This window comes from Pan paniscus, chromosome 8, assembly GCF_029289425.2.
Source record: "Pan paniscus chromosome 8, NHGRI_mPanPan1-v2.0_pri, whole genome shotgun sequence".
Lineage (NCBI taxonomy): Eukaryota > Metazoa > Chordata > Mammalia > Primates > Hominidae > Pan > Pan paniscus.
The window spans coordinates 78,113,675-78,140,953 of NC_073257.2; the positions used below are offsets into that span (position 1 = coordinate 78,113,675).

General features: G+C 34.2%; 1 protein-coding gene across 4 annotated transcripts in view; it reads right to left on the reverse strand.

The window, feature by feature from the left end:
• The window catches only part of CTNNA3 (catenin alpha 3), a 1,760,513-nt gene that overhangs the window by 46,693 nt on the left and 1,686,541 nt on the right, over positions 1-27,279 (reverse strand). For all 4 annotated transcript variants that reach the window (XM_034930662.2, XM_008955790.3, XM_034930660.3 and 1 more), the window contains one exon: positions 6,940-7,074. In XM_034930662.2, coding sequence (XP_034786553.1) covers positions 6,940-7,074 — 135 coding nt within the window. The remainder of the gene's footprint in view (positions 1-6,939; positions 7,075-27,279) is intronic.

Consider the following 27,279-nt stretch of genomic DNA (forward strand, 5'->3'; position numbering starts at 1 on the left):
GCATACACCACCACACCTGGCTAATTTTTGTAGAAATGGGATTTGCCATGTTGCCCATGGTTGGTCTTGAACTCATAAGCTCAAGCAATCCACCTGCCTCAGTCTCCCCAAGTGCTGGGATTACAGCCCTGAGCCACCGTACCTGGCAACTCCCCTCTTTATTTGAGAAAGGATAGCAGGTGGAAGGCCAAACTGGCTTCATTTCCATGTGAACTGAAGCTGCATCAGGTTCCAAGATCCAGACAACATCCTGGAGCTTGGCTCTGGTAAAAAATGTCTATCATATGCTATCTCTGTTCATGATCTCAAAAACTTGCTGTGAACTTAGGTTATTTTCTCTTCTAAGCAATGTTGAGAAAAGTGATTGAGATGTGCATCCTTATTTTGTTCTATTGCTAAAATGAAACTTGAATAGAGTGCTCAAATCTTAATTTTAACAGAAAACTACTCTTTCCATTTTACCAAACATGGGATTTATCAGCAAGAAATTCTTCAACCTTTCATTCATTTCTATAAATGTGATTATATCTTTTTTTAAGTTAGACTAAATCAATTTTTTATTTATTTTTAAGATTCAGGGGGTACGGCCGGGTGCAGTGGCTCACACCTGTAATCCCAGCACTTTGGGAGGCCGAGGTGGGCGGATCACAAGGTCAGGAGATCGAGACCACGGTGAAACCCCGTCTCTACTAAAAAATACAAAAAATTAGCCAGGCGCTGTGGCGGGCACCTGTAGTCCCACCTACTCGGTAGGCTGAGGCAGGAGAATGGCATGAACCCGGGAGGTGGAGCTTGCAGTGAGCCCAGATCACGCCACTGCACTCCAGCCTGGGTGACAAAGCGAGACTCCGTCTCAACAAAAAAAAAAAAAAAAAAGATTCAGGGGGTACATGTGCAGTTTTGTTACAAGGGTATATAGCATGATGCTGAGGTCTGGGCTTCTATTAATTTCATCTCTCAAATAGTGAACATGGTACCCAACAGGAATTTTTTCAGCTCTTACCCCTCTCCCTCCTACCTTTTAGAGACTCCAGTATCTACTGTTCCCATCTTTATGTCCCTGTGTAATCAATGTTCAGCTCCCACTTGTAAGTGAGGACATGTGGTATTTGATTTTCTGTTTTAGCATTAATTTGCTTAGGATAATGGTCTCCAGCTGCATTCATGTGGATGTGAAGGACATAATTAAATTCTTTTATATGACTGCATAGTATGCCATGGTGTATATGTACCACATTTTCTTTATTTAATAAATGTGATTATATCTTAATTCAACTTCATCCTGGCTGAGAAGAAGAGCTCTTTTTTCTTTTTTTCCAAACCTAATCTTTCTACCCATTCTAACATCACATTCTCTCATTTGCTTGACTTTATTCCATCAGTTGTAGTCTTAATTTTTCACAGGTTCATTCTCTTCTGGCCGCTCTTTTTTCTTTACCTAAACATTTCTCAATTACTGCCACTTTAGGCAGTATATAAATAAAAATGTTAACAAACAAAAATGCTTTAGGTGACTCTGTCTGCTCTGACCCTCAAGTATCTCTCGCTTTCTTTCTCTCTCTTTTATTCCTTTCAACTTCAAACTTTTGGAAAATTGAGTCTGTGCCACCATATTTTATCTGTCATTGCATACTCAGTACTCAACTGATCATGATACAATTTTTGCCTTCACCATAATACTGATACTGCTTTTAAAAAGATATAAAAACACCTTCTAAATGCAAAACCCAATGTGTACTTTTAAGGCTAAGCCAACCTGCATAATTTTGCCGGTTGCATCCTTTATAGTCGTTGGCCACTACACCATAAATCATGTAAAAATATTCAAGGACTTTATAGTCTAGAGGGGAATATGTGCAAAAATATGACTATGATATGTGTACTGCTGTGATTTTGGTAATCATAGAGGGAATATGATAGAAACTGTTAGCTGCCACCCAATATCCATTCTCTTTTTCATAGAAACAGAACTCTGATTACACTGGGGAAAGCAATGTGCAGGATTAAAACACAAACAAACATACAAAATTTATATTTTGTAGCATACCTTGCAGTGAAATATAACAGTATGACTAAGCTCTAGCGAATAGTTTGTAAAAAAAAAAAAAATTAGTATTTGAAAGGGACCTTCTGGAAGGTCCCTTTCAAAGTGTAAGGAATGTTTGCTTCAGTTTCTCTTTATTCTTACTGCCTGGAATATACAAGTCATTGTTAGAGCCGTATAAGCCATATTTTTGACCTTGATAATAACGAGAGCCGGAAGCCAAGAAAAGTGAAGCTGAAAGGCAAAAGTGCCTGATTCCCTGGTGACTTTGTGAAGCTGTCGTAACAGTTCTAGACCGCCCATTTGCAGACTCACTTTATGGAGACGGTAAACTCCCAATTTGTTTTAACTGCCACAGTCAAGTCTCAGAATCTATAAAGGTACATTGGAATCACTTTGTGAAAAAAGTTGTTTCTGGATCACTGTCTCAGCTATTTTTTAAAAAATGGCATCCAACATATTTTCACTGGATGGTCCCATATACTTCTCTTTCATACCTCTTTCCTAAGTTCCAGAACCAAAGACCCAACTTCTCCTAAACCTTTCTCCTTGGATGCCCCTTAGTCACTTAAATTCAACAAGCAAAACCTGAATGAGTTTCCATACTCACCGTAACATGGTCTTCCTTCTATATATACTGTTTAGTTAACGATGCCATTGTTGACTAAGTAAACTATTTAACCTCAAAACCTTTAGGAAATTCTTAATTCTTTCTTCTTTTTCACTCTTAACACCCAATGGATAATTGCTTCTAAACATATTTTCCTCAGAATTGTTCCTTGTATAGATACACTCCTTTCCATTCTCATCAATATTGCCCTAAGTAAGTTCTCACTGTTTCTCTCTTAGACTAATTTTTTTTTTTATTATACTTTAAGTTCTGGGTTACATGTGCAGAACATGCAGTTTTGTTACATAGATATACACGTGCCCTGGTGGTTTGCTGCACCCATCAACCCATCACCTACATTAGGTATTCCTCCTAATGTTATCCCTCCCCTAGCCCCCCACCCCCCGACAGGCCCCAGTGAGTGATGTTCCCCTCCCTGTGTCCATGTGTTCTCATTGTTCAACTCCCACTTACGAGTGAGAACATGTGGTGTTCGATTTTCTGTTCTTGTGTTAGTTTGCTGAGAATGATGGTTTCCAGCTTCATCCATGTCCCAGCAAAGGACATTAACTCATCCTTTTATATGGCTGCATAGTGTTCCATGGTGTATATGTGCCACATTTTCTTAATCCAGTCTATCATTGATGGACATTTGGGTTGGTTCCAAGTCTTTGCTATTGTGACTAGTGCTGCAATAAACATCTTAGACTATTTTTTAAAAGTCATTCCTAAATAGGTCTTAATCCTTTAGTCCCTTATCTTTCTAATCTATCACTGATGTGTCTAAAAAATGTTAACTTTGAAATACATAGATTTACTATTGCCATCTCAAACTAAGAAATTGTTAATTACTCTCAATTGCCTACAGGGTAAAACTAAATTATAAATGATCCTTTCAAAACATTCCCAGTTTCCTTTACAAGCTTTTGCTCTACTTGCCCACCCACCCTTATTCCACAAAACACACACCAAAAGTACCAAGGAAAGTTGATTTCAGTCAAATCAGACTGCACACCATGTCCATAACATTCCATGCATGTCTTCCCTATCTCTGTTTTATCTCAGTTGTCCCCTCTATCTCAAATCCTTTCCCTCTCCTCCTCCTACAAGTACACATTTGTTTTCTACTTATTAACCAAGGCCCAAAGCAGGTTTGAGCCACTTATGAAGCTTTCTCTTGCCTGCTCTGCACATCAAATAAATTATTTCCTCACTTGCTATACATGTACATTTTTACATGCCAATGTTGTATGGTTTATTACAGTGTTCTGGAATCTTTTTTGTATATTCAGGTACATTTTATGTTTCTTAATTTTTTATGCATTTCAATATCTTAAGGAAATTACCATATAATCATCTTTACATCCCTCAGATGTACTACTATGCCTTGCACAGTGAGGGGCTCAATTCATAGTAATGGATTTGAATGAACTACATATATTTTGTCTCTATACAGGTAAAACATGCAACTTCAAGATGAGTGCTTGCAATATAGATGTAAGAATGATTGTGGAATAATTTTAATTAAATGGTGTATTAGAAGAATATCTCTCAGGTTATTTTATTTTATTAATTCATCTTCTTTATCCTAAACCCTCACACCTCAGACCCAGAACAGAACATACTGCCCATTCACTTTAGAAATGCATTCCATTCACACCTACTTATTTTTAACCCACTATATTTGGTAAGGCAATGTTTCATGAACCTAATCTTTGGATGCCAGCTTTATTTAGTAAACTTTGAATAGTCTGCAGTTTTGAATACCAAATTTCTGTAATTTTTAGTGTCTCTCTGCTTTGGAATCATGCTTGCCATTTTTCAAGAGATCTTATAGAAAAATGATAGATTAGATCTTCTGAATTTAAAGAATAGGAACAAGACAAGACCTCAGGGTCACTGAGAGATTAAAGTAAGTGTGCTTTGGCACACGTAAATGTAATGTATTTAGAAAGCTTTCTAGGATCTACCTGCAAACAGATGGCAGTAAGATTTGCAAAAGGGGGCACGCTCTCCTTTTTCAGATTTATTTTTTTTCTAATGGGGAATAGTGAGTGAGATGATGACAGATAGTTTTGGATTTGCAATGCTATTCCTCATTTTATATAATGACTCAGCTTTTAAATTGTAAATCATGGATTCTAAATAGCTCCTGCCTAATTTATCTGTAATATATGTAAAGTTCATGAATTTGAATCATCATACCAAACAGGAATGAATTTCTATATATAGAAAGGAAATTGTATTTTGGAAGGATAATTAACGCAAATATATTTTAACAGCTATGCAGAGGCTGAACTTCTACCACAGATTTTTTGAAAGCTTAGCGTCATACAACATGAAACTGTATATTTGAAAAATAAAATTTATATGAAATTTAGACCTTACAAAGCACGATTAGTGTGTGAAAATGACAAAAGTAAATGGAAGAGTTTATCCTCCAAATAAACATACTTTTTTACATATTTAAGGCAGTATAATGTTAAATGAGAAAATGAAGACTGGATGTTTAATAAGCCAAAAGGAATATACAGTAGTTAAAAATATGTATACATATTAATACATATGCATCTATACACACATACATGCTGTGTGTATCTATATAAATGTATATATACATACATGTATGCATATGTGTCTGTACACATGCATGTTCCTATTTGCATGGCTTGTGACTAAACAAAATGCATTTTTCTTTGAAAAGTGACAGGGCACTAGTAATGCACTCACTGTGTTTATGTGGGATTTTTGATAAAATTTGAATATCAAAGACACTATTTTTCCCCCTCTAACAACCACTGGAATAAAAAGCTAGAATGCAATACCATCTTATAATTTCCAAATTATTCACTTTCGACTTGTGTTTTTCACTTTCATCACAAATTCAGTGTTGTCTCTCTGAACAGAGGGATCATAGACCTTTGAAGGTAAACTCAACTCTGACATTTACTAGTATGACATTGGGAAAGCTATATAAGAAAACAGAACAAATAAATAAGTGATCCATCTGGCATGTTATTGTGAAGATTAACATAAAATATAGGCAAGACATAGACAGTCACTATTTGTTTCCTCCCCTCTACTTTTTTTTTTTTTTTTTGAGATGGAGTGTCGCATTGTCGCCCAGGCTGGAGTGCAGTGGCACGATCTCGGCTAACTGAAACTTCCACCTCCTGGGTTCAAGTAATTCTCGTGCCTCAGACTACTGAGTAGCTGGGATTACAGGCATGCGCCACCACACCCAGCTAATTTTTGTATTTTTAGTAGAGACAGGGTTTCACCATGTTGGCCAGGTTGGTCTTGAACTCCTGAGCTCAAGTGATCTGGACACCAAAGCGCTGGGATTATAGGCCTGAAACACCGCAACTGGCCCCTGCCCACTACTTTTGATGGTGATCCTTTGTTTGTGCTTTTGTAATTACATCCTCTTTCAGAACATTAACTCATTGAGGGACTGTCGAATGCCAGGATAGAGAGGCCCTATATGTTACAGACATATAAATACACTAGTGTAATTAAAAAAAATTTTCTCAGAAATATAAATTCCCAGAATATTTATATTGTTTCATTTAAACTTAAATTTATAATCTTAGTCCATGTCCTTCTCAAAGTCACTGATAACTGAATCCAATATAGATATCAAATATTATTTTATTACCATTTCTTCTCCAGAGAAATGATCTACTGCTATTAAAAGATGAGTAGAAAAGTTATACATTAGTTCTACCATGGTAATTTATAGCAGCTTAAAACTCAGGACCACCAAAGAATTTATGAAAATTCCTCTAAATCTATTAAGTTTTATCATACTCCGTTTCTGAAAATATATATGGAAATGAAAAATCTCAAGACATGAACATCTATGTTATAAAAAGAAATAGGGGGAAAATGAATATCAATTAATAGCAGTGAAGCAATCATTTTATTAATTTGCAATTCCACATGCATTTATTTTAGAAAAATTATAGGATTCATTCCGGAGTTCCATCTGTACACATTCTGAAGTCATGCTCTAAATTAACATGCATTTCTCATCCAAATGGCTTATAAAACCTGATTTACTCTTTAATCTCTGAAGTAAATAAAAACAACATTTTTAACCTTCAAGAAATCTGCTAGTTTAAGATTTCTTGCTAGTTTAAATACATGTACTTTTAATAAAAACTCCAATTTAGTTTTTCTAAACTAATTTTACCTAAAAGATTTGGTCATGTAAACAAGGGTGTAGTTACTCTGTTTCAAGCATCTTCCACCTGTGATCATGTAAGTGCTAGGCAGTACTCACAGCTGACATGATGAGCTCTCCTCCCAGGTTCTGGATCTCAGCTTTAACTTGACTGCAGATTTTCAGCTGGTGGGAGTAGAACTTAATCTGTTCCAGGTAGGCCAACAAGTCTTGTTTGCAAGATGGATCTGGGCACTAAATATGCATCAAAGATAAAAATGGATATAGCAGAATAAATAATAGTTAGATCAAGGTGAGTAAATACAGTATTCACATGGCAGGTACCTTATAAAGCAGCAATTTTATTTTCATACAGGACCAAGTAGCTTCTGATATGCTTCTACCATTTACAATAGTTCATTCATTTTGCAACCTTAGTTACTTCAGCTTAGCCAAAAGGAACGTTAAAATAATTATTTTTTTGAGATGGAGTCTCGCTCTGTTGCCCAGGCTGGAGTGCAGTGGCAAGATCTTGGCTCACTGCAACCTCTGCCTCCCGGGTTCAAGTGATTCTCCTGCCTCAGCCTCCCGAGTAGCTGTGACTACAGGCATGCGCCACCACACCTGGCTAATTTTTTGTATTTTTAGTAGAGACAGGGTTTCACCGTGTTATCTAGGATGGTCTTGATCTCCTGACCTCGTGATCTGCCTGCCTTGGCCTCCCACAGTGCTGGGATTACAGGCGTGAGCCACCACACCTGGCCAAGAAACGTTAAAATAATTTTTAGACATAAAAAGGTATATAAAATAGCTGCCTTTAATTTATGATAAAGGTTAGAAGCCTTCAGATTATATTTTTGGTAAATCTATAGAAATATTTAAAATGTAATTATTTCTTTCACCTAGAATTACTATTAGAAGGCTCCTAGAATTACTATTAGAACGCTGCTTGAGACTCATGGTCTCTACACTGTCTGTCCTGTGCTACTCAAATGGGCATAAACAACATGGAGCAACATAATATGTTCTACTACTTTCAGCATTCAATGTACTTAGCTGTTACAGACAAAGGAAATTATTTCTACCTTAGATAACAGCTGTGAATCCAACTGAAGCCAAGAAACAGACAGGACACATGTTTTAAAATATTAAATTTCCTTATGAAAACCAGCCTCCTACATCATTTTATCTTTTCGAAGGAACTTCCTGGAGGACAGCTTTGAGCTTTATCATACCATGGTAAATAGCTTTGGTTAAGATTTAATCTTTGTGTTCTTTCTCCTATGCAATTATAATAAATTTATAAAAATTCCTTCTAATTTAATTCCACTTTTAGTAAATTTTTATAAGAACAAGGAAATGTGGACAGTGATTTATATGCAAAGATCTTCATTGTAGCATTATGTATAATAGCAAAATTTGGAAATAACCTAAATGTCCCAAAATAATGGAAAGACTAAATAAGAATGAATATCAATATAATGTAGCATTACTCAGTATCAAGAAAATAGAGTTACAAAGGATGTGGAAAAATGTTTTTGGAAATTAAAAAAATCAATATGTAAATATTGCAATCAAATTCTATTAAAAATTGTGTGTATTTAAAACATGCTGAATGCCAGATGCAGTGGCTCATGCCTATAATCCCAGCAATTTGGGAAGCTGAAACAGGAAAATCCTTTGAGCCTAGGAATTTGAGACCAGCCTGGGGAACATAGGGAGACACCATCTCTACAAAAAATAAAAATAAATTAGCCAGGTGGAGGCTGAGGTGGGAGGATTGCCTGAGCCCGAGAAGTTAATGCTGCAGTGAGCCATGATTGCAACACTGCACTCCAGCCTGGTCAACAGAGTGGGACCTTGTGTCAAAAAATAAATAAATAAAAATAAAAAATAAAATAATAAAACCTGCTGAGACAGCCTGAGCTGTCCATCCTTCCTAGGCATAGATCATGGTGCATCAGGACTCTCTTTGCTCCATACCCAGGCAGATCTCCAGGCATTCAGAGTACCAGCTTGCCTAAATCAGCAGGCTGAGCTTCCCTACCCTTTCTGTGCATAGATCGTGGTGTAGCAGGCCCTCTCCACTCCACGCTTAGGCAGATTTCCAGGTATTCAAAGTACATGTTTGCTCAGATTGACAGCCTGAGCCACCCCACACTTTCTCTGCAGGGATCCAGGTATGTAGAGGAGCCTCTCTGCTTCATGCCTAGGCAGATCTCCCAGCATCTGGAGTACCCAGTCCCCTGGATTAGGAGTTTAGGCCACCCCAAATCTGTGTGTAGAGAACTTGAGGACAAGAAAGCTTCCCAGCTCCATATCTAGGCACACCTCTTGGTGTTTGGTACCCACTCACTGGATTATGCTTCAGCACCTGTGCTCATGCCTGCCCTTAGGGAATTTGTAGGCAAACCTGCCAGTCTAGACCTGCCCATCTTGCTCCCAACACCTCTGGGGCTGAGGAGGGAGCTCAGAGCATTTTGCACTACAAGAATAAGCCCATTGCCTGAGGCAAGAAAGAGCTTCTGCCAGTAAACAAGGATGAAGTATACACCCATCAGTATTGGTCATACACACCATCTACAGGCTTGTAGGTGGAACTGAACCACCCAATATGAAACCTGCTGACAGAAAGGTGTAGGAGTACACAAGTTAAGCCAAAAGACCTTACCCAGCATTCTCTAAAGTCACACCCCCTAGGGAAAAATAGATGTGAAAGGGAAAGGGAAAGAAAAAAAAATCAATAGTATTATAGGGAAAGAAAAGAAAAATTATATCTGCACAAATATAATTACAAAAATTTGAAGTATCAATGCTTCAAGATGAGAAAGAACCAGTGTAAGAATTCTAGCACCATGAAAGTTCAAAATGTAGTGATACCATCAACATACCATACTAGTTCTCCAGCTATGGTCCCCAGCAAAGTGGAAACTTGGAAATGACAGATAAAGAATTTGAAGTGTGGATTGCAAGGAAGCTCAATAAGATCCAAGATGAGGTTGAAAATTAACACAAAGAAACTTTTTAAAGCAATCCAGAGAATGAAGGAAGAGATAAACATCTTTAAAATATCAATCAGAGATTCTGGAATTAAAAAACTAACTTAATTTCAAAACACAACTGGAAGCTTCACCAATAAACTGGACTAAGTAGAGGAAAGAATTTCAGATCTTGAAGACCAGTCTTTTGAATTGGCCCAGTCGGAAAAAAATAAAGAAAAAGTAATTTTTATAAAATAAACAAAGTCTTTGAGAAATATGGGATTATGTAAAGTGGCCAAACCTAAAAATTAGTGACATTCCTGAGACTGAGAAAAAGATAACAACCTAGAAAAAATACTTGAAGTGATAAATCAAGAAAATGTTCCAAATTTTGCTAGAGAGGTAGACATCTAGATATAAGAAATCCAGAGAACACTTAAGAGATACTATACAAAAAGGAACGTCACCAAGGCATATAATTACCAGACTATCCAAGGTCAATGCTAAAGAAAAAATCTCAAAGGCAGCTAGAGAAAAAGGTCAGAAGACACACAAAGGAAATCTCAAAAGGTTAAAAGCAGACTTCTCTACATAAACCTTATTTATAAGCCGAGACAGATTGGAGGCCTATTTTCAGAATTCTTGAAGCAAAGAAATTCCAACAAAAAGTTCATATCCCACCAGGCTAAGCTTTATCACTGAAAGAGAAATAAAAATATTTTCCAGACAAACAAGCACTAAAAAAATTAATTACCATTAGGCCAGTCGTGTCAGAGACCTTTAAGAGAATTCTAAACATGGGGAAAATATAGAGCTGATACCTGCTACCACAAAAACACAAGTACAGAGCCCACAGATCTATAGAGCAATCAAACCATAGAAAATACAAAGCAACCAGCTTACAACTTCATGATAGGATCAAAATCTTGCATATTAATATTATCCTTGAATGTGAATAGCCTAAACCCCCCACTTAAAAGGCACAGAGTGGCAAGTTGGATAGAATAACAACATCCATTCATCTGCTGTTTTCAAGATACCCATCTCACACATAATGGCATCAATAAGCTCAAAGTAAAGGGTTGAAGAAATATCTATGTTGCAAATTAAACTACAACAAAAAAGAGGAGCGGCTATTATATTAGATAAAATATATGTACTTTAAAATATATTTAAAATATAATATATATAACATATTAGGTAAAATATATGTATTTTAAAATATATTAAAATATAATATATAATAGATAAAAAAGACTTTAAACCAACAACAGTAATAAAGGACAAAGAAGGGTATTACATGATGATAAAGGGTTGAATTCAACAAAAAGACTTAACTATCCTAAATATGTATGTACCCAACACTGAAGCATCTGAATTCATAAAACAAGTACTTCTAGATCTACAAAAAGGCTTAGACAGCCACACGATAATGTTGAGGAACTTCAACAACTCACTAAAAGTGTTAGACATGTGAAATGTTAGTCAATTAAACCTCTCTTTTTATTTTTAATAAATTAGCTAGTCTCATATAGTATCTTCATAGCAATGTGAAAATGGACTAATAAATTTACTTTTGGGTAAACAACGAAATTAAGGCAGTAACCAAAAAATTCTTTGAAATAAATAAAAATAATAGACACAACATATAAAAATATCTAGGATGTAGCAAAAGTGCTGTTAAGAGGAAAGTTTATAGCAGTAAACTCCTACCTCAAAAAGTTAGAAAGATCTCAAATTAATGATTTCACATCATGCCTAGAGGAGCTAGAAAAACAAGATAAACCAACCCAAAAGTTAGCAGAGGAAAAGAAAAAAATAAAATTAGATGGAACTGAAAGAATTTGAGATCTAAAAATTCATAGGAAGAATCAATGAAGACCAAAGTTGTGTTTTTTTTTTTTTTGAAAAAATAAACAGGATCGGTAGACTGTTAGCTAGATTAACAAAGAAAAAAGAGAGAGGATTCAAATAAGCACAGTCAGAAGTTATAAAAGTGACATTGCAACCAATATCATAGAAATACAAAAGAGCCTCAGAAACTATTGGGAACACATCTGTGCATACAAACTAGAAAATCTAGAGGAAAAGATAAATTTCTGAAACACACAATCCTCCAAGAATGAATTAGAAAGAAACTGAAACCCTGAACAGACCAAAATCGAGTTCCTAAATTGAATCAGTAATAAAACACCCACCACCACCAACAACAAAAAGAGCCCCAGCCAAATTCTACCAAACATACATAGAAGAGCTGATACCAATCCTACTGAAACTATTCCAAAAAATGGAGAAGGAGAGACTCTTCTTTAGCTCATTCAACAAAACCAGCATCATCCTGATAGGAAAACCTGGTAAAGATACAACGAAAAAAATCTCTGATACCAATATCTCTGATAAACATAGATGCAAAAATCCTCAACAAAATATTGGCAAACTGAATTTAGTGGCACATCAAAAAGTTAATTCACTATGATCAAGTAGACTTAATTCTTGGAATGTAAGGTTGGTTTAATATAGACAAATCAATAAATATGACTCACCATATAAACAGAATTAATAACAAAAATCATATGATTATTTCAACAGATGTGGGAAAAGCTTTTGATAAAATACAACATCCCTTCATGATAAAAACCTTCAAGAAGCTATGCATCAAAGGAACATATCTGAAAATAATAAGAGCCACCTAAGAGAAACCACAGCCAACATTATACTTGAATGGACAAAAGCTGAAACCAATCTCTACTTGAATGGGCTAAAGCTGAAACCAATCTCCTTGAAAACTGTTACAAGAATGCCCACTCTCACCTCTCTTATTCAACATAGTACTGAAAGTCCCAGCCACAGCAATCAGGCAAAATAAATAAATAAAAGGTATCCAACTAGACAAATAAAAAGTCAACCTACATTTCTTTGCTGTTGATACGATTTTATACCCAGAAAACATAAAATACTTTACTAAAAGGCTCCTGGAACTGAGACATGACTTCAGTAATTTTTTAGGATACAAAATCATTGTATAAAAATCAATAGCATTTCTATACACCAATAACATTCAAGCTGAGAACCAAATCAAGAACTCAACTCCATTTACAATAGCTGCAAATAAATAAATAAAACACCTAGGCATGCATCTAACCAAGGAAGTGAAAGATCTCTACAAGGAGAACTATAAAACACTGCTGAAAGAAATCATAGACGACACAAACAAATGGAAAAATCATTTCAATTTCATCAGCTGGAAGAATCAATATCGTTAAAATGGCCATACTGCCCAAAGCAATCTACAGATTCAATGCTATTCCTATCAAGCAACCAACGTCATTTTTCACAGAACTAGAAAAAGAACTATTCTAAAATTCATATGAAACCAAGAAATATCTTGAATAGACAAGCAATCCTAAGGGAAAAAAAAAAAAGAAGCCAGAGGCATCATATTACTTGACTTCAAACTACACTATAAGGCTACAGTAACACACACTGCATGGTATTGGCACAAAAACAGATACATAGGCTGATGGGACAGAATAGAGAACACAGAAATAAAGCTGCACAACTAAAACCATCTGATCTTTGACAAAGTTGACAAAAATAAGCAGTGACTTCCTATTCAGTATCTGGTGCTGTGACAGCTGGCTAGCCAAAGGCAGAAGAATGAAACTGGACCCCTATTTTTCATCATCTAGAAAAATTAACTCAAGGTGAATTAAAGATTTAAATATAAGACTTCCACAATAAGAATCCTTGAAGAAAAACCTAGGCAACATCATTCTGGACATCAGCCTTGGGAAAGACATTATAACTAAATTCTAAAAAGCAATTGCAACAGAAACAAAAATTGACAAGTGGAATCTCTAATTAAAGAGCTTCTGCATAGCAACAAACTATCAACAGAGTACACAGACAACCCACACAATGGAAGAAAATATTTGCAAACTATGAATCTAACATAGTTTTACTATCCAGGATCTATAAGGAACTTAAACAATTGAGCAAGCAAAAAACAATCCCATTAAAAATGGGTAAATGGTACGAGTTAGGTCATTCTTGAATTGCTGCAAAAAAATACTTCAGACTGGGTAATTTATAAAGAAAAGAAGTTTAATTGGCTTGTGGTTCTGCAGGATATACAAGCATTGCATTGGCATCCACTTGGCTTTGGGGTGGGGGCTCAGGGAATATTTACTCACAGTAGGAGGTGAAGTGGGAACAGGTGCACGACATGGGAAGAACAGGAGCAAGAGGGAAGTGGGAGGTGCCACACACTTTTAAATGACCAGATCTTGTGATAATGCACTATTCTGAGGACCGCTCATCATGAGGAATCTGCCCCTATTACCCAAACACCTCCTACCAGGCCCCACCTCCAACATTGGGGATTGCATTTCAACATGAGATTTGGGAAGGACAAATGCCAAAACCACATCAAAACATGAATGGACACTTCTCAAAAGAAGACATACAAGTGGCCAACCAATGTGAAAAAATGCTCAACATCATGAATAATCAGAGAAATGCAAATCAAACCAAAATAAGATACTATCTCACACCAGTCAGAATGGCTATTATTAAAAAGTCAAATACAACAGATGTTGGTGAGGCTGTGGAGAAAAGGGAACACTTTATAAACTATTGGTGGGGATGTAAATTAGTTCAGCCACTGTAGAAAGCAGTTTGGAGATTTCTCAAAGAACTTAAAACATAACTAACATTTGACTCACTCATCCCGTTACTATGTACATATTCGAAAGAAAATAAATCGTTCTACCCAAAAAGACACTTGCATTCATATGTTCATTGCAGCACTATTCACAAAGCAAGGACACGGAATCAACCTAGGTATCCACCAATGGTGGATTGAATAAATAAAATGGGGTACATATACACCATGGAATAACAGCCATAAAAAGGAATGAATGAAATTGTGTCTCTTGCAGCAACGTGGATGCAGCTGGAGGCCATTATCCCAAGTGAATTAATGCAGGAACAAAAACCCAAATACCATATGTTCTTACATACAAGTAGGAGCTAAAGAATGGGTAATGATAGACATAAAGATGGCCACAATAGACACTGAGGACTACTAGACAGGGGAGGGAGGAAGGGAGTAAAGGCTTGAGAAACTAATTATTGGGTACTATGCTCACTACCTGGGTGATTGCATCAATTGTACTTCAAACCTCAGTATCATGCAATATACCCACTGAATCTAAATAAAAGTTGAAATTATTTTTTTAAATGCATTAAAAATAAATACATTCTGGACTCTGGATTAAAAAAATTAAAAGATGCTGAGAAAGACATATATGACAATCATCAATAAATGTGACATAATCAATACTTTTTATTTTATTCAAATTTTGTATATCTTAAATATATATTTCTTCCATAACTATAAAATGTTATTTTTAAAGCTTTTATTCTAATGACCTAAACTGCAAATTAAAAAGTAGCATGAACAACCAAAAAACCTTTCATGCATTTCTGCTTTTATTCAGTAATTAATAACTTAAGCTGGAGTGTTTTTGGAAAATTTGTGAGGTACTTATCCTCTTATATTTTTTTAAATAGGCTGTGTAGCTCCAGAGTGTGTGCACAAGATGAGAACACATTACCCTGAGTCAAAGTCGATAAAAATCAACAAAGGCAGCAAAGAATTCAATTCTTCTGCAGAAATACTATCAATCTGCAAGATAGGCATGGACATATGCATGAATAGATACAGGATAGCCAGACAGAGACACAATCAGACAAGAATATAGAAATTAAGGGTGCTTCTCAAGTTTTCAATAAGCAAATGAGGGTTATCCCTCAAATCTCCTCTAAAGGATTATATTGTAGCTAATTAAGAAGAAGATTGGAAAGGAGAAAGATATGGAGAAAGAAAAGAAAAAGAAAGAGGGAAAGGAAGAAGAGGAGAAGGCAGAGACAGAGGAGGAAGAACAATAGTTAATTTTCATTTAGCTCTTACTATGTGCCACATGCTATGGAAACTAATTTAGGCATATCTTCTCACTCAATCATTAAAACTGTAAGACGCAAATATTTTCCCCAATTTACAGATGTGAAATTACCTAAAATGATGAAAAACAAGTCATCTCTTTGTTTTCTCTTGACAGGCAGCTGATCTTTATTAGGTACTTCGTCTGTGCCAGGTACTATGCCAAGGCCTTTACATGCATAACTTTAGTACTCAAAGCACCATTTTAATTAGATCTATTATTTTCATTTTGTAGATTTGCAAAGTAAGTTTCAGAGAGTGTAAATGATTTGAATTTAGTTTTCTCTGTTTCATTCACATGCATACACAACAATCTCTTCTATAGGGCATTCTTTCAAATCATTTTTTTGTTATTATTGCTTTCACTGAGTAACTTTCTTATCTATTCTTCATTCTTAAGTATGGACACAATGATAATCCCTGGCATGTAAAGTGTTTTATCTGTCATCTATAATTCTAGATGTTTTGTCTCTACTAATTGTTTTAATAATCACACAACACGCACAGTTTCATGAGGTAAGTGGAATCATTATCCTCATTTAGCGAAGGAGAATATTGACAAACAGAGAGGTTAACTGACTTGCCAATAAATGGTATTAGTGGTAGAGCTCGTGTTCAAACATAATCTGGCTACACCTCCTTACCTCCATGTTCTAGGAACAGTATCAGTCTTCTTGCCAATTTTATCTTTTTTGTAAATATTAAATTGTCGTTCTGATTTGTAAGTTGGTTTCTTATTGATAATCTTATTTGTCAATTATAAACTCGATTAATGTGGATTTGTTCCTTGAAGACCAGCACCACTATACAACTCTGATAAAATCAAACTGTCAAACTAGTAATTAGATTCTTGACCAATAACCAATTGCAATCACTCAAGTTTAAGCAAAACATGCTGTCTCTATCAAGAGACTCTTCCAAGGCCACAGGAGAAAAGCCTATAATTCCATTAAGGAAATAATGAGTCAAATGAGTAGAAAGTGTGAAAATGATCTTTTGAAATTCAAAGTTGCTTGACCTAAATTTACCTTTCATTTTCAGAACTGATGAGAATATCTTGGTTATAACAGAAGCAGTCAGTTTTATAACCAAAGTAAAACAAAATACTATGTGGTAAATTCTTATACTTATAAAAGTTATTAAAGCCTTCTTTCCCATTGACATCCAGAAAGCCTTTCTGAGTCAGTTTTGCTCACTTAGAAGCAGAATCAGGAGAATGCCTCATTCCTACTTTAAGAATATTCTACTATTTTTCAAATCTCCTTTGGGCCACTTTTATGTATTCAGGTCTTTTCCCATTTTTTAATCAGGTTACTTGGATTTTTTTGCTATTGAGTTCTGCATGTTTCTTATACACTCTAGATATTAATTCCTTATCAGATCTATGGTTTGCAAATATTTTCTTTCAAACCATAGGTCGTCTTTTAATTTTGTTGATTATTACATTGTATATCTTAAGTCCTTAAATATGTACAATTTTTACAAAAAAAATTAAATTTAAAAACATCGAACAATGCTTTTCCCACCTTTTAAATTTTTACGTGAAAGTGACAGAAAAACTTCGGTCTCTAGGTTGGTAGAACATTCTTGCCCTTTACTGTTGTTTCTCAAGTAACATTTGCTTTAAAATAACTTTTAAAAGAATACTATTAGGGACTTTTCCAGAACATCTACTTAGTTCCTTAATGCATGATTTTTTAAAAATCTGTTTTATAATCACAGGGACTCACAACATGTAAGCAGATGGCATTTCAGCCTATGTGGTTTTCTCACTTTAAGCCAGTTTTCACGTTTCTAGCAAGACGCTTGGAGCCAATATGGAATACATCATTTAGTAATGAGGAAAAATATAAAAAAAAAATCATTATGTTTTAGTTTAAATTTCAGGGGTGAATTAGCAAAACGAACACTTTTCAAGACTTTTATTCCATAATCTTAGTATTTTTTTGCTCATATTGGAGCCTAAACTTTAAGAAATTTAAAATGACTTTTGCAGCCAGGTGCGGTGGCTCACGCCTATAATCCCAGCATTTTGGGAGGCTGAGGCAGGCAGATGACCTGAGGTCAGGAGTTCGAGACCAGCCTGGTCAACATGGTGAAACCTCATCTCTACTCAAAATATGAAATATTAGCCGGGCATGGTGACTCGTACCTATAGTCCCAGCTACTTGGGTGGCTGAGACACGAGAATCGCTTGAACCTGGGAGGCGGAGGTTGCAGTGAGCTGACATCGTGCCACTGCACTCCAGCCTGGGTGACAGAGAGACTCCGTCTCAAAAATTAAAAAAATAAAAAATATATAAATAAATAAATAAAACGAATTTTGCAATTACAGACAATAGCCTACATTTTGCTAAGCTGGAAAAGTTTGTTAATGAAAAGTACTAGGTGTCACTGTGAATTTCAAAAATAGGAATTTAAAGCGATCAGTGGTAGCAAAAGCACTTGGTGTTCATGACTTTTCCCATCCCACAGGGCTCATTTCTTCACCTGTAATGCCTTGTTTCATCTTGCTCAGGATCACAGATCATCAATGATCTCATCTTTTCCTCTACTTTTAATGCCTTTTTTTTCTGATTCCTGACTCTATCAAGTCCCTCAAAGCAAAACCCTGACTTCTATAATCCCATCTCTCCTTTTTTGTTTATCAATATGCCTACTAAAATGTTTCAATGCAGATTCCTCCTTTCCTTATCATTCTAAGAACTGTTTTCAACTCCTCCAGTCCACAGAATTTTATCTTACTGAGATCACTAATGGACTTATAATTGCTGCATTCAGTATATATGTTGCAGTTCCTCCCTTATATCACCTCTCTGGAGCTTTTAGATCTTTGTTATTGATTTTCATAAATATTAATTATCATGAATGTTTCCTCTTAGATTTTCTCCTAGTTTTATACCAGCCTTCCCAGACTGTATTGTAAGCATTTTTTTTTCCTTGCATGTGTTGTTGTTCTCAGATTTTGTTCCTGAGCAATTTTTTTTTTTTTTACTTTCATTCTCTTCTTGGACAACAGTAGACAGTGCTCTGGCTTCATCTGTCACTTACACAACACAAACTACAAAATTCTAACATCCAGCTCTGTCATCAGGCAATCCATGTAACTACTGTGTTAGTCCATGCCATTTCAGCATCTCATCAACATTTCACACTTAACACATTTATCTCTCAGCTATTTCACTATCTTGCCTACTCACCTATTCAACTATTTTTTCTCTTTGTATTAACTATCTCAATGAAGAATGCCTTGTTCCTCTTTTCCATCTCTTAAATCTGGTCAGCCATTAGTTTGTGCTTATTCTACACCTAGAAACCTCAATATATTTTAAGTATTTTTTTCTTTGCTATGCCTATGACAGCTGCTGTTTAGCAAACTCAGGTTTCTGAAACACAGAACAGAGAAGGTACCTATAGAAGTATGATTAAAAATATACTGGAACTCTGTTATAATGTCAGTGGTAGAGGATAACATTGTCTCATATGGTATGTTCAAGACTGGACATGATGATTTATGAGAGTTATATTTGGGAAAGTATGGTGCATGGCATATCTCAATGAATAAAGGTTGTTTTTACCAGAAATTATATATGCTGTTAAAATCTTGTCATATTTTGTCCATATTTAGGCTGAAATTGTCTTGAGTTTAAGAATTGTTTCAAATTCCTTTTTATTTTCAACTTGGTTTGCACATACAGCTATTGAGAAAGTGACATGTACTTTGAACACAATACAAATTAAAGACAAGATGTTTTCCTTATTCAACAAAGCTCCTTTACTTTAGTAGATGTAAAGTTATGACTCAAGCTACTTTTCAGCTTTATGTTACTTCCATGAGAGATTCTCAGAAGAAATGAGTGTCCCATGTAATAGACCATAACTCAAAAGTGTCACCCTCTCCCTGATGCCTGAAATTTGTCATTCAAAGAATTACTTCGACTGAAACAAACTCATAAAAGTGCATTATCCTGTACATAAAATAAGGATGTGGAAAAGATGGTGGAAAGGTAACTCAGACAAATTCTGGTTATTTGGAATTTTTGATTAAAGATAGCCAGCCAACTACAAGAAGAAACTTTGCTCATCCTTCCTCTTCTCCACTTATACAAGATAGCTCCTTCCACCTAGACCCTAAAATACTTTATTTTTTGGTTGCATAGTTTTGTAACTATACATGAAGTGAACCTGAATAGATAATCACCCTAGGAGCATTTAAAACACTGTTTCAGTGAAAAAATGTCAGACATTACATAAAGGGGAAAAGAGTAAAGCAGCATCTCTTAGAACAGGAGATTCACTATTACTTGAAAGACGCAAATAGATCAAATATTTCAGTATACATTTAGTCCTATTTAAATCTTGAGAACTTTCTGTGCGTTTATTTTTATAAAGTAGGAGTTCATTAATCTGGAGAACTAATCTAGGCATCAACATTTCTGCCAGAGAAGAAAATAAATAACAAAGATCTGAGCAGAATAAAATGAAATTGAAACCAACCAACAAACAAAATACAAAAAATAAATGAAATATAAAGCTGGTTCTTTGAAAAAATAAATAAAATCGATAGATCACTAGTGAGATTAACCAAGAAAAGAAGACAGAAGGTCCAGATAAATTAAATTAGAATGAAATGGGAGATATTACTACTGATACCACAGAAATACAAAAGATTATTCAAGGCTACTATGAACACCTTTACATACATAAACTAGAAAACCTAGAGGAGATGAATAAATTCCTGGAAATATATAACCCTCTTAGATTAAACCAGGAAGACATAGAAACTCTGAACAGGTCAATAACATGCAGCGAGATTGAAACGGTAATTTAAAAATTGCCAACAACAACAACAAAAAAGTCCAGGACCAGACAAATTCACAGCTGAATTCTATCAGATATTCAAAGAGGAATTGATACCAATCCGACTGACATTATTCCACAGGATAGAGAAAGAGGAAATCCTCCTTAAATCATTTTATGAAGCCAGTATAACCCTAGTAACAAAACCAGGGAAGGACATAACAAAAAAAAAAAAAAAAATAGAAAAGAAAACTATAGACAAATATCCCTAATGAAAATAGATGCAAAAATCCCCAAGAAAATTCTAGCTAACTAAATTCAACAGCATATGTAAAAAAAAATAAACTGCCATAATCATGTGGGGTTCATACCAGGGATGAAGGGATTATTCAACATCCGCAAGTCAATAAATGTGACACACCACATAAAAAAATTTTTAAAATATTACATGATCATCTCAATAGACACAGAAAAAGCATTTGACAAAATCCAGCATCCCTTTATGATTAAAGCCCTCAGCAAAATCAGCATAGAAATGACATACCTTAAGGTAATAAAAGCCATCTATGACAAACCCACAGCCAATATTATACTGAACGGGGAAAAGTTGAAAGCATTTCACCTGATAACTGGGACAAGACAAGGATGACCACTTTCACCATTTGTATTCAACAGGACTCTGGAAGTCCTAGCCATTGCAATCAGACAAGAGAAAGAAATCAAGGGCATCCAAACTGGTAAAGAGGAAGTCAAACTGTTGCTGTTTGCTGATGATATGATCATATATCCAGAAAACCCTAAAGACTCATCCAAGAATCTCCTAGAACTGGTAAATTAATTCAGCAAATTTTCAGGATAAAACATTAATGTATTCAAATCAGTGGCTCTGTTATATACCAACAGTGACCAAGCTGAGAATTAAATCAAGAACTCAACCGTTTTTTTACAAAATCTGCAAAAAGAAAAATAAAATACTTAGGAATATACCTAACCAAGGAGGTGAAAGACTTCTACAAGGAAAACCACAAAACACTGCTGAAAGAAATAACAGGCGACAGAAACAAATGGAAACACTCCCATGTTCATGGATGAGTAGAGTCAATATTGTAAAAATGACCAGACTTCCAAAAGCAATCCACAAATTCAATGCAATTCCCATCAAAATGCCACCATCATTGTTTACAGAGTTAGAAAAAACAATCCTAAGATTCATATAGAACCAAAAAAGAGCCCGTATAGCCAAATCAATACTAAGCAAAAAGAAGAAATCTGGAGGCATCACATTACTTGACTTCAAACTATATTATAAGGCCATGGTCACCAAAACAGCATAGTACTGGTATAAAAATAGGCACATAGACCAATGGAACAGAATAGAGAACCCAGAAATAAAGCCAAATGCTTACGGCGAAATGATCTTTGCAAAGTAAACAAAAACATTAAGTGAAGAAAGGACACCCTATTTGACAAATGGTGCTGGGATAATTGGCTAGCCAGATGTAGAAGAATGAAACTGGGTTCTCATCTCTCACCCTATAAAAAAATCAACTCAAGGTGAATCAAAGAATTAAATCTAAGACCTAAAACCATAAAAATTCTAGAAGATAATATCTGAAAAACCCTTCTACACACTGGTTTCGGCAAAGACTCTATGACCAAGAACCCAACAGCAAATGCAACAAAAACAAGGATAAATAGATGGTACTTAATTAAAATGGAAAGCTTCTGCACAGAAAAAGAAATAATCAGCAGAGTTAATAGAAAACCCACAGAATGGGAGAAAGATCATCACAATCTATACATCTGACAAAAGACTCATATTCAGAATCTCCAAATAACTCAAACAAATCAGCAAGAAAAAAAATCCCATCAAAAAGTGGGCTAAGGACATGAATAGACGATTCTCAAAAAAAAAAGATATACAAATGGCCAACAAGCATATGAAAAAAATGTTCAACTCACTAATTATCGGGGAAATGCAAATCAAAACCACAACGAGATACCACCTTACTCTTGTAAGAATGGCCATGATCAGAAAAAACAAAACAAAAAAAGGTGTTGGCATGGATACAGTGAAAAGGGAACACTTTTACACTGTTATTGGGAATGTAAACTAGTACAACCAGTATGGAAAATAGTGTGGAGATTCCTTAAAGAACTGAAAGTAGAACTACCATCTGATCTAGTAACCCCACTACTAGATATCTACCCAGAGGAAAAAAAGGCATTATACGAAAAAGATACTTGCACACACATGTTTATAGCAGCACAATTTGCAATTGCATAAATATGGAATCAGCCCAAGTGCCCATCAATCAATGAATGATAAAGAAAATGTGATATATATATATATAAATGTGGTATATATGTGTGTGTATGTATATATATATGTGTGTGTGTGTGTGTGTGTATATATATATTCATGTAACCAAACACCATCTGCTCCCCAAAAACCTCTTGAAAAAAAAATTAAAAAATTTCTTCTGGAAATAAATTTCAGATAGGTAATACCTTTAAAATACACATATTGTCACAAGGTGTATCTAGGAATTATATCCTTAGGAGTTGTGTAATCATGATATAATGAATGCTCCAGAAGCTTCTCAGTAGTATAGTTTCATTGAAATAATTTTTTTGCCTCTTATAATATCAACATGAAACAATTCAAATGAGGCCAGCCTCCAAGAATATTTTGTAAAATATTAATACAAATTATACTTGTAGGTTGTTTTGTTCATAATGGAGTGCATTTTGTGTGATTTGGTTTATATTTCTTTACTTTGGTTTTTAAACATCATCTTTTCTTGAATTAGAATTAGCTGCCAATGTATTTAACACTAAAAGTTCGTTTTAATTTTGTTCAGTTACAATTAGGTGGGAATGTCCAGTTATTAGCCTTAATATCTTTGCTTTGGCAAAATTACAAGGAGGAAGTAATTAGGCTGCTTAAAGATCACCCAGGGGTCAGAAAGTCTAACACTGTTCTCTCCTGGTGCAAAACACTTTTAGCAGATGCTAATTTTATTTTGGCTCCTATTGTCTCCTTCCTATCTAGGTTATACTGCTTCTATAACTATTTGAAATCTTTTTGTGCATTATCCTTACCTTATGAAATGTTACTTTATCTAATTTAGAATATCTGCTAATATGATTAATTACAATGTAGAGTACAGAAATAGAAAAAAATATGTACTGAAAGCCTGAAATCTTGGATTCATATTTTACCTCTCCAACTTATTCTGTTTAATTCACAAGCAAAATTTTTAAGAATTGTTATAGGTAAGAATAGCTATAACAATCTTGTTTTATACAAGGATACTGTCTAAAGGAGACAAAATTTGTGCTAAAATTCTACAAGACTTAAATATGTCTTTGATGGCATACTTAAGCCTTTTTTGAGACCGCCATTTTGAGACAATTCTGAAGTCTAAAAAATGTTGAATGACTGGGAAAATTAAACAGAAGGTTTTAGTTCTTCTGTTTCTAACTAGCTAATGCCAATGCCAGAGTAGTGAATTGTGTGTGGCATACACACAATAAATATGCTCTCAAGGAAGCAATGAAGGAAGGAAAAGTGAAAAATAAAAATGAAAAGGCCAAGCAAGCAGAATGAGAAGCATCAACTAATCTAATTGTTTCATTCTTTCTACATGTGAACTTTAACTCTGAAACTTTACAGAATGTAACTAAATTGGTCTAATAATATATGTAATAGATGATATATATATAAACATGCATTTAAATAATTTAAATATATATATAATTTCAAATCTAATGTTAGTTGGAATGGAAATTAGTGTTTGACCTTCTGACACACCAGCAAAAACTAAAGCTAGAATGTATTATTTTTGAAATATTAAATTGATCAAAAGAGAAAGCAACCAATGTTCCAGCAGATATTTTTCATAATATACATAGACACTGAAAATCACATTGCTTACATTACTCAATTTATTCCATAATCAATTTCAGATATTATTTTCTGCCTAAAATGTCTTAATCTATCCAATAATAATGTCAGAAGCACATTCAAAGACAACCTCCCTAGATGGTCACTGTAATAACTGAGTCAGTTTCTTCATTCTCAGTTTTGATTACTTAGAACTATATTTCTTCAGAACAAAAGTAATTCATCTGAAACTATTTTATGTATGAAATGGAAAAGGCCAAAAAGAGTCATCTATAATTCTTTATTAGTCAGTGACTACTTCTCTAAGCTTCTCTTAAAATGTCAAAGCTATACAGAAGTAAGATGATACTTTTGCTTTCTCCCATACCATTTGAATAATGCTAAAAACAATGACATAATTTGATAAAGCCATGTTAAAGAAGTACCTACTTCAAGGCAACCTGATCCAATTAAAGAAGATTATCAATATAAGAAAAAAAACCTTCAATGTGACACAATTATGGCAACTTTGAAAACTGGGTGTTTCAAAATAAACAGAAAAAAATGGGAGGAAGCATTCAGTATTTAAAAAGTTATTAATACATGTAAATATGTGTCATGTACTATGGTTTCACTTATTTCACTAAGATTTAGTGTCTCTCATAAAAGTGAATGCAATAAGATTCTAAAATAAAGAAAACTATGGGCATATATAGGCTTCAGTCACATGATCAAACTCAGAAATTTTGACTTATATTAGGATAGAGTTTGTTTTAGCTGTAAATACTAAATACTAAAAAAAAGGATTAATAAAATTTTATAATAATTAAAGTAAAACGGAAAAGACATATGTTCTTTATTATTAGGAATGTTATTAAACAGTTTATTATAATTAGTCTTTATTTGTTTCTTATTCCTTATATCCACAAATACAATATTTAATAGGAGAGAGTTCATTTTCCAAGAAAGAGAGTATAAACATAGTGAACAAAACATAGTGAACAATAGTAATCATTATAAAAAGAAGCCCAAAAACCTTTCCCTAATACTATTTAAGCAAGAGATAATGTGAAATAGTTGCAAAAATCCACACTTTTTTCCCAAAAGGAAATAAATATGTACTATGAAGTTGAACATAATATAAAAGCCATGAAATAATATTATACCTCAGTCTGAAATATTAATTGAATATCTCAACACATTAATGAAAGCAACAGATTTTTCAGTTAAAATGTAAAGTATTTCTAAGGATGTAGCAGCTGCTTAGAAATACTGAAATAAACATGAGAAATCTTAAAAAAGGAAACTAAAATGTTTATGAACACCAGTCTCTATATTAATTATGTATTTTATGCATTTTATATCTTTAGTATTATCTTTAGTATTCTACTAAATACTATTTTTCTTTGAATTTTAAATATTATATTAGAATATATTGTTGACACAGAAAACCTAACATTATAACATTTTAAAATGTATTAATTTTTGAAGAGCAAAAATAAGGAAACAATTGACAGCCTTTCCTGTAAGATCTGAAACAAGACAAGGCTGCCTACTGTCACCATTTTTATTCAACATAGAACTGAACAGCCTAGCAAGAACCATTAGCTAAGAGAAAGAAATATAGAGTATCCAAACTGGAAAGGAGGAAGTCTAATTGTCCTAGTTTATAGATAACATGGTCTTATATTAAGAAAAACCTTTCTTTGTGTTACAAACAATCCAATTATACCTTTTAGTTATTTTTAAACATATAATAAATTACTTTTGGCTATAGTTGCCCTGTTTTGCTATCAAATACTAGATATTATTCATTCTAACTATATTTCTGTACTCATTAAATATATTCTTATCCCATTTGTCTTTACTGATTGATTCATGAAAATGTCAAAAATGTAATAAAACATTGCTATTACTAATTAAACTACTAAGTGAAAATTAAAATTTCTTTTTGTTTATTTTGTCTCTGGATAGTTGACTCTGAGTGTGAATCCTGTACCTTATTTACCCTGATGTGATTATTACACATTGTATGCCTGTATCAAAATATTTCCTGTACCCCATACATATATAGACTACCATGTACTCACAAAAATGAAAAATAAAAATATATATACAAAAAAAAGAAAAACCTAAAGGCTCTACCAAAAAAAAAACTCTTAGATTTGATTAAAAAATTCAATAAAGTTGAAGGATACCAAATCAACCTGCAAAAATCAACAGCATTTTTACACACAAATAGTGAACAATCTAAAAAAGAAATCAGGCAAGCAATCCTATTTCTCATAGCTACAAAAAACAAAACACCTAGAAATCAATATAACTAAAGAGGTGAAAAATCCCTACTATTAAACTATAAAATATTGATAAAAGAAATTGAAGAGGAGACAAAAAAAGATATCCTCTGTTCATGTATTGAAAGAATTAATATTGTTAAAATGTCCATACTGCCCAAAGCAACATACAGATTCAGTGTAACCCATAGAAAAATACCAATGACACTTTTTACATAGATAGAAAAAAAAATCCTAAAATTTACATAGAACCACAAAAGACCCTGAATAGCCAAAGCAATCCTGAGAGAAACAGCAAAGCTGGAAACATCACACTACCTGGCTTCAAAATATATTACAAAGATATAGTAACTAAAACTGCATGGTACTGGCATTAAAAAAAAAACCACACATAGACCACTGGAACAGAATGGAGAACCCAAAAATAAATTCACATATTTATAGCCAACTGATTTTGAACAAGTGTCAAGAACACACATTGAGAAAAGGATA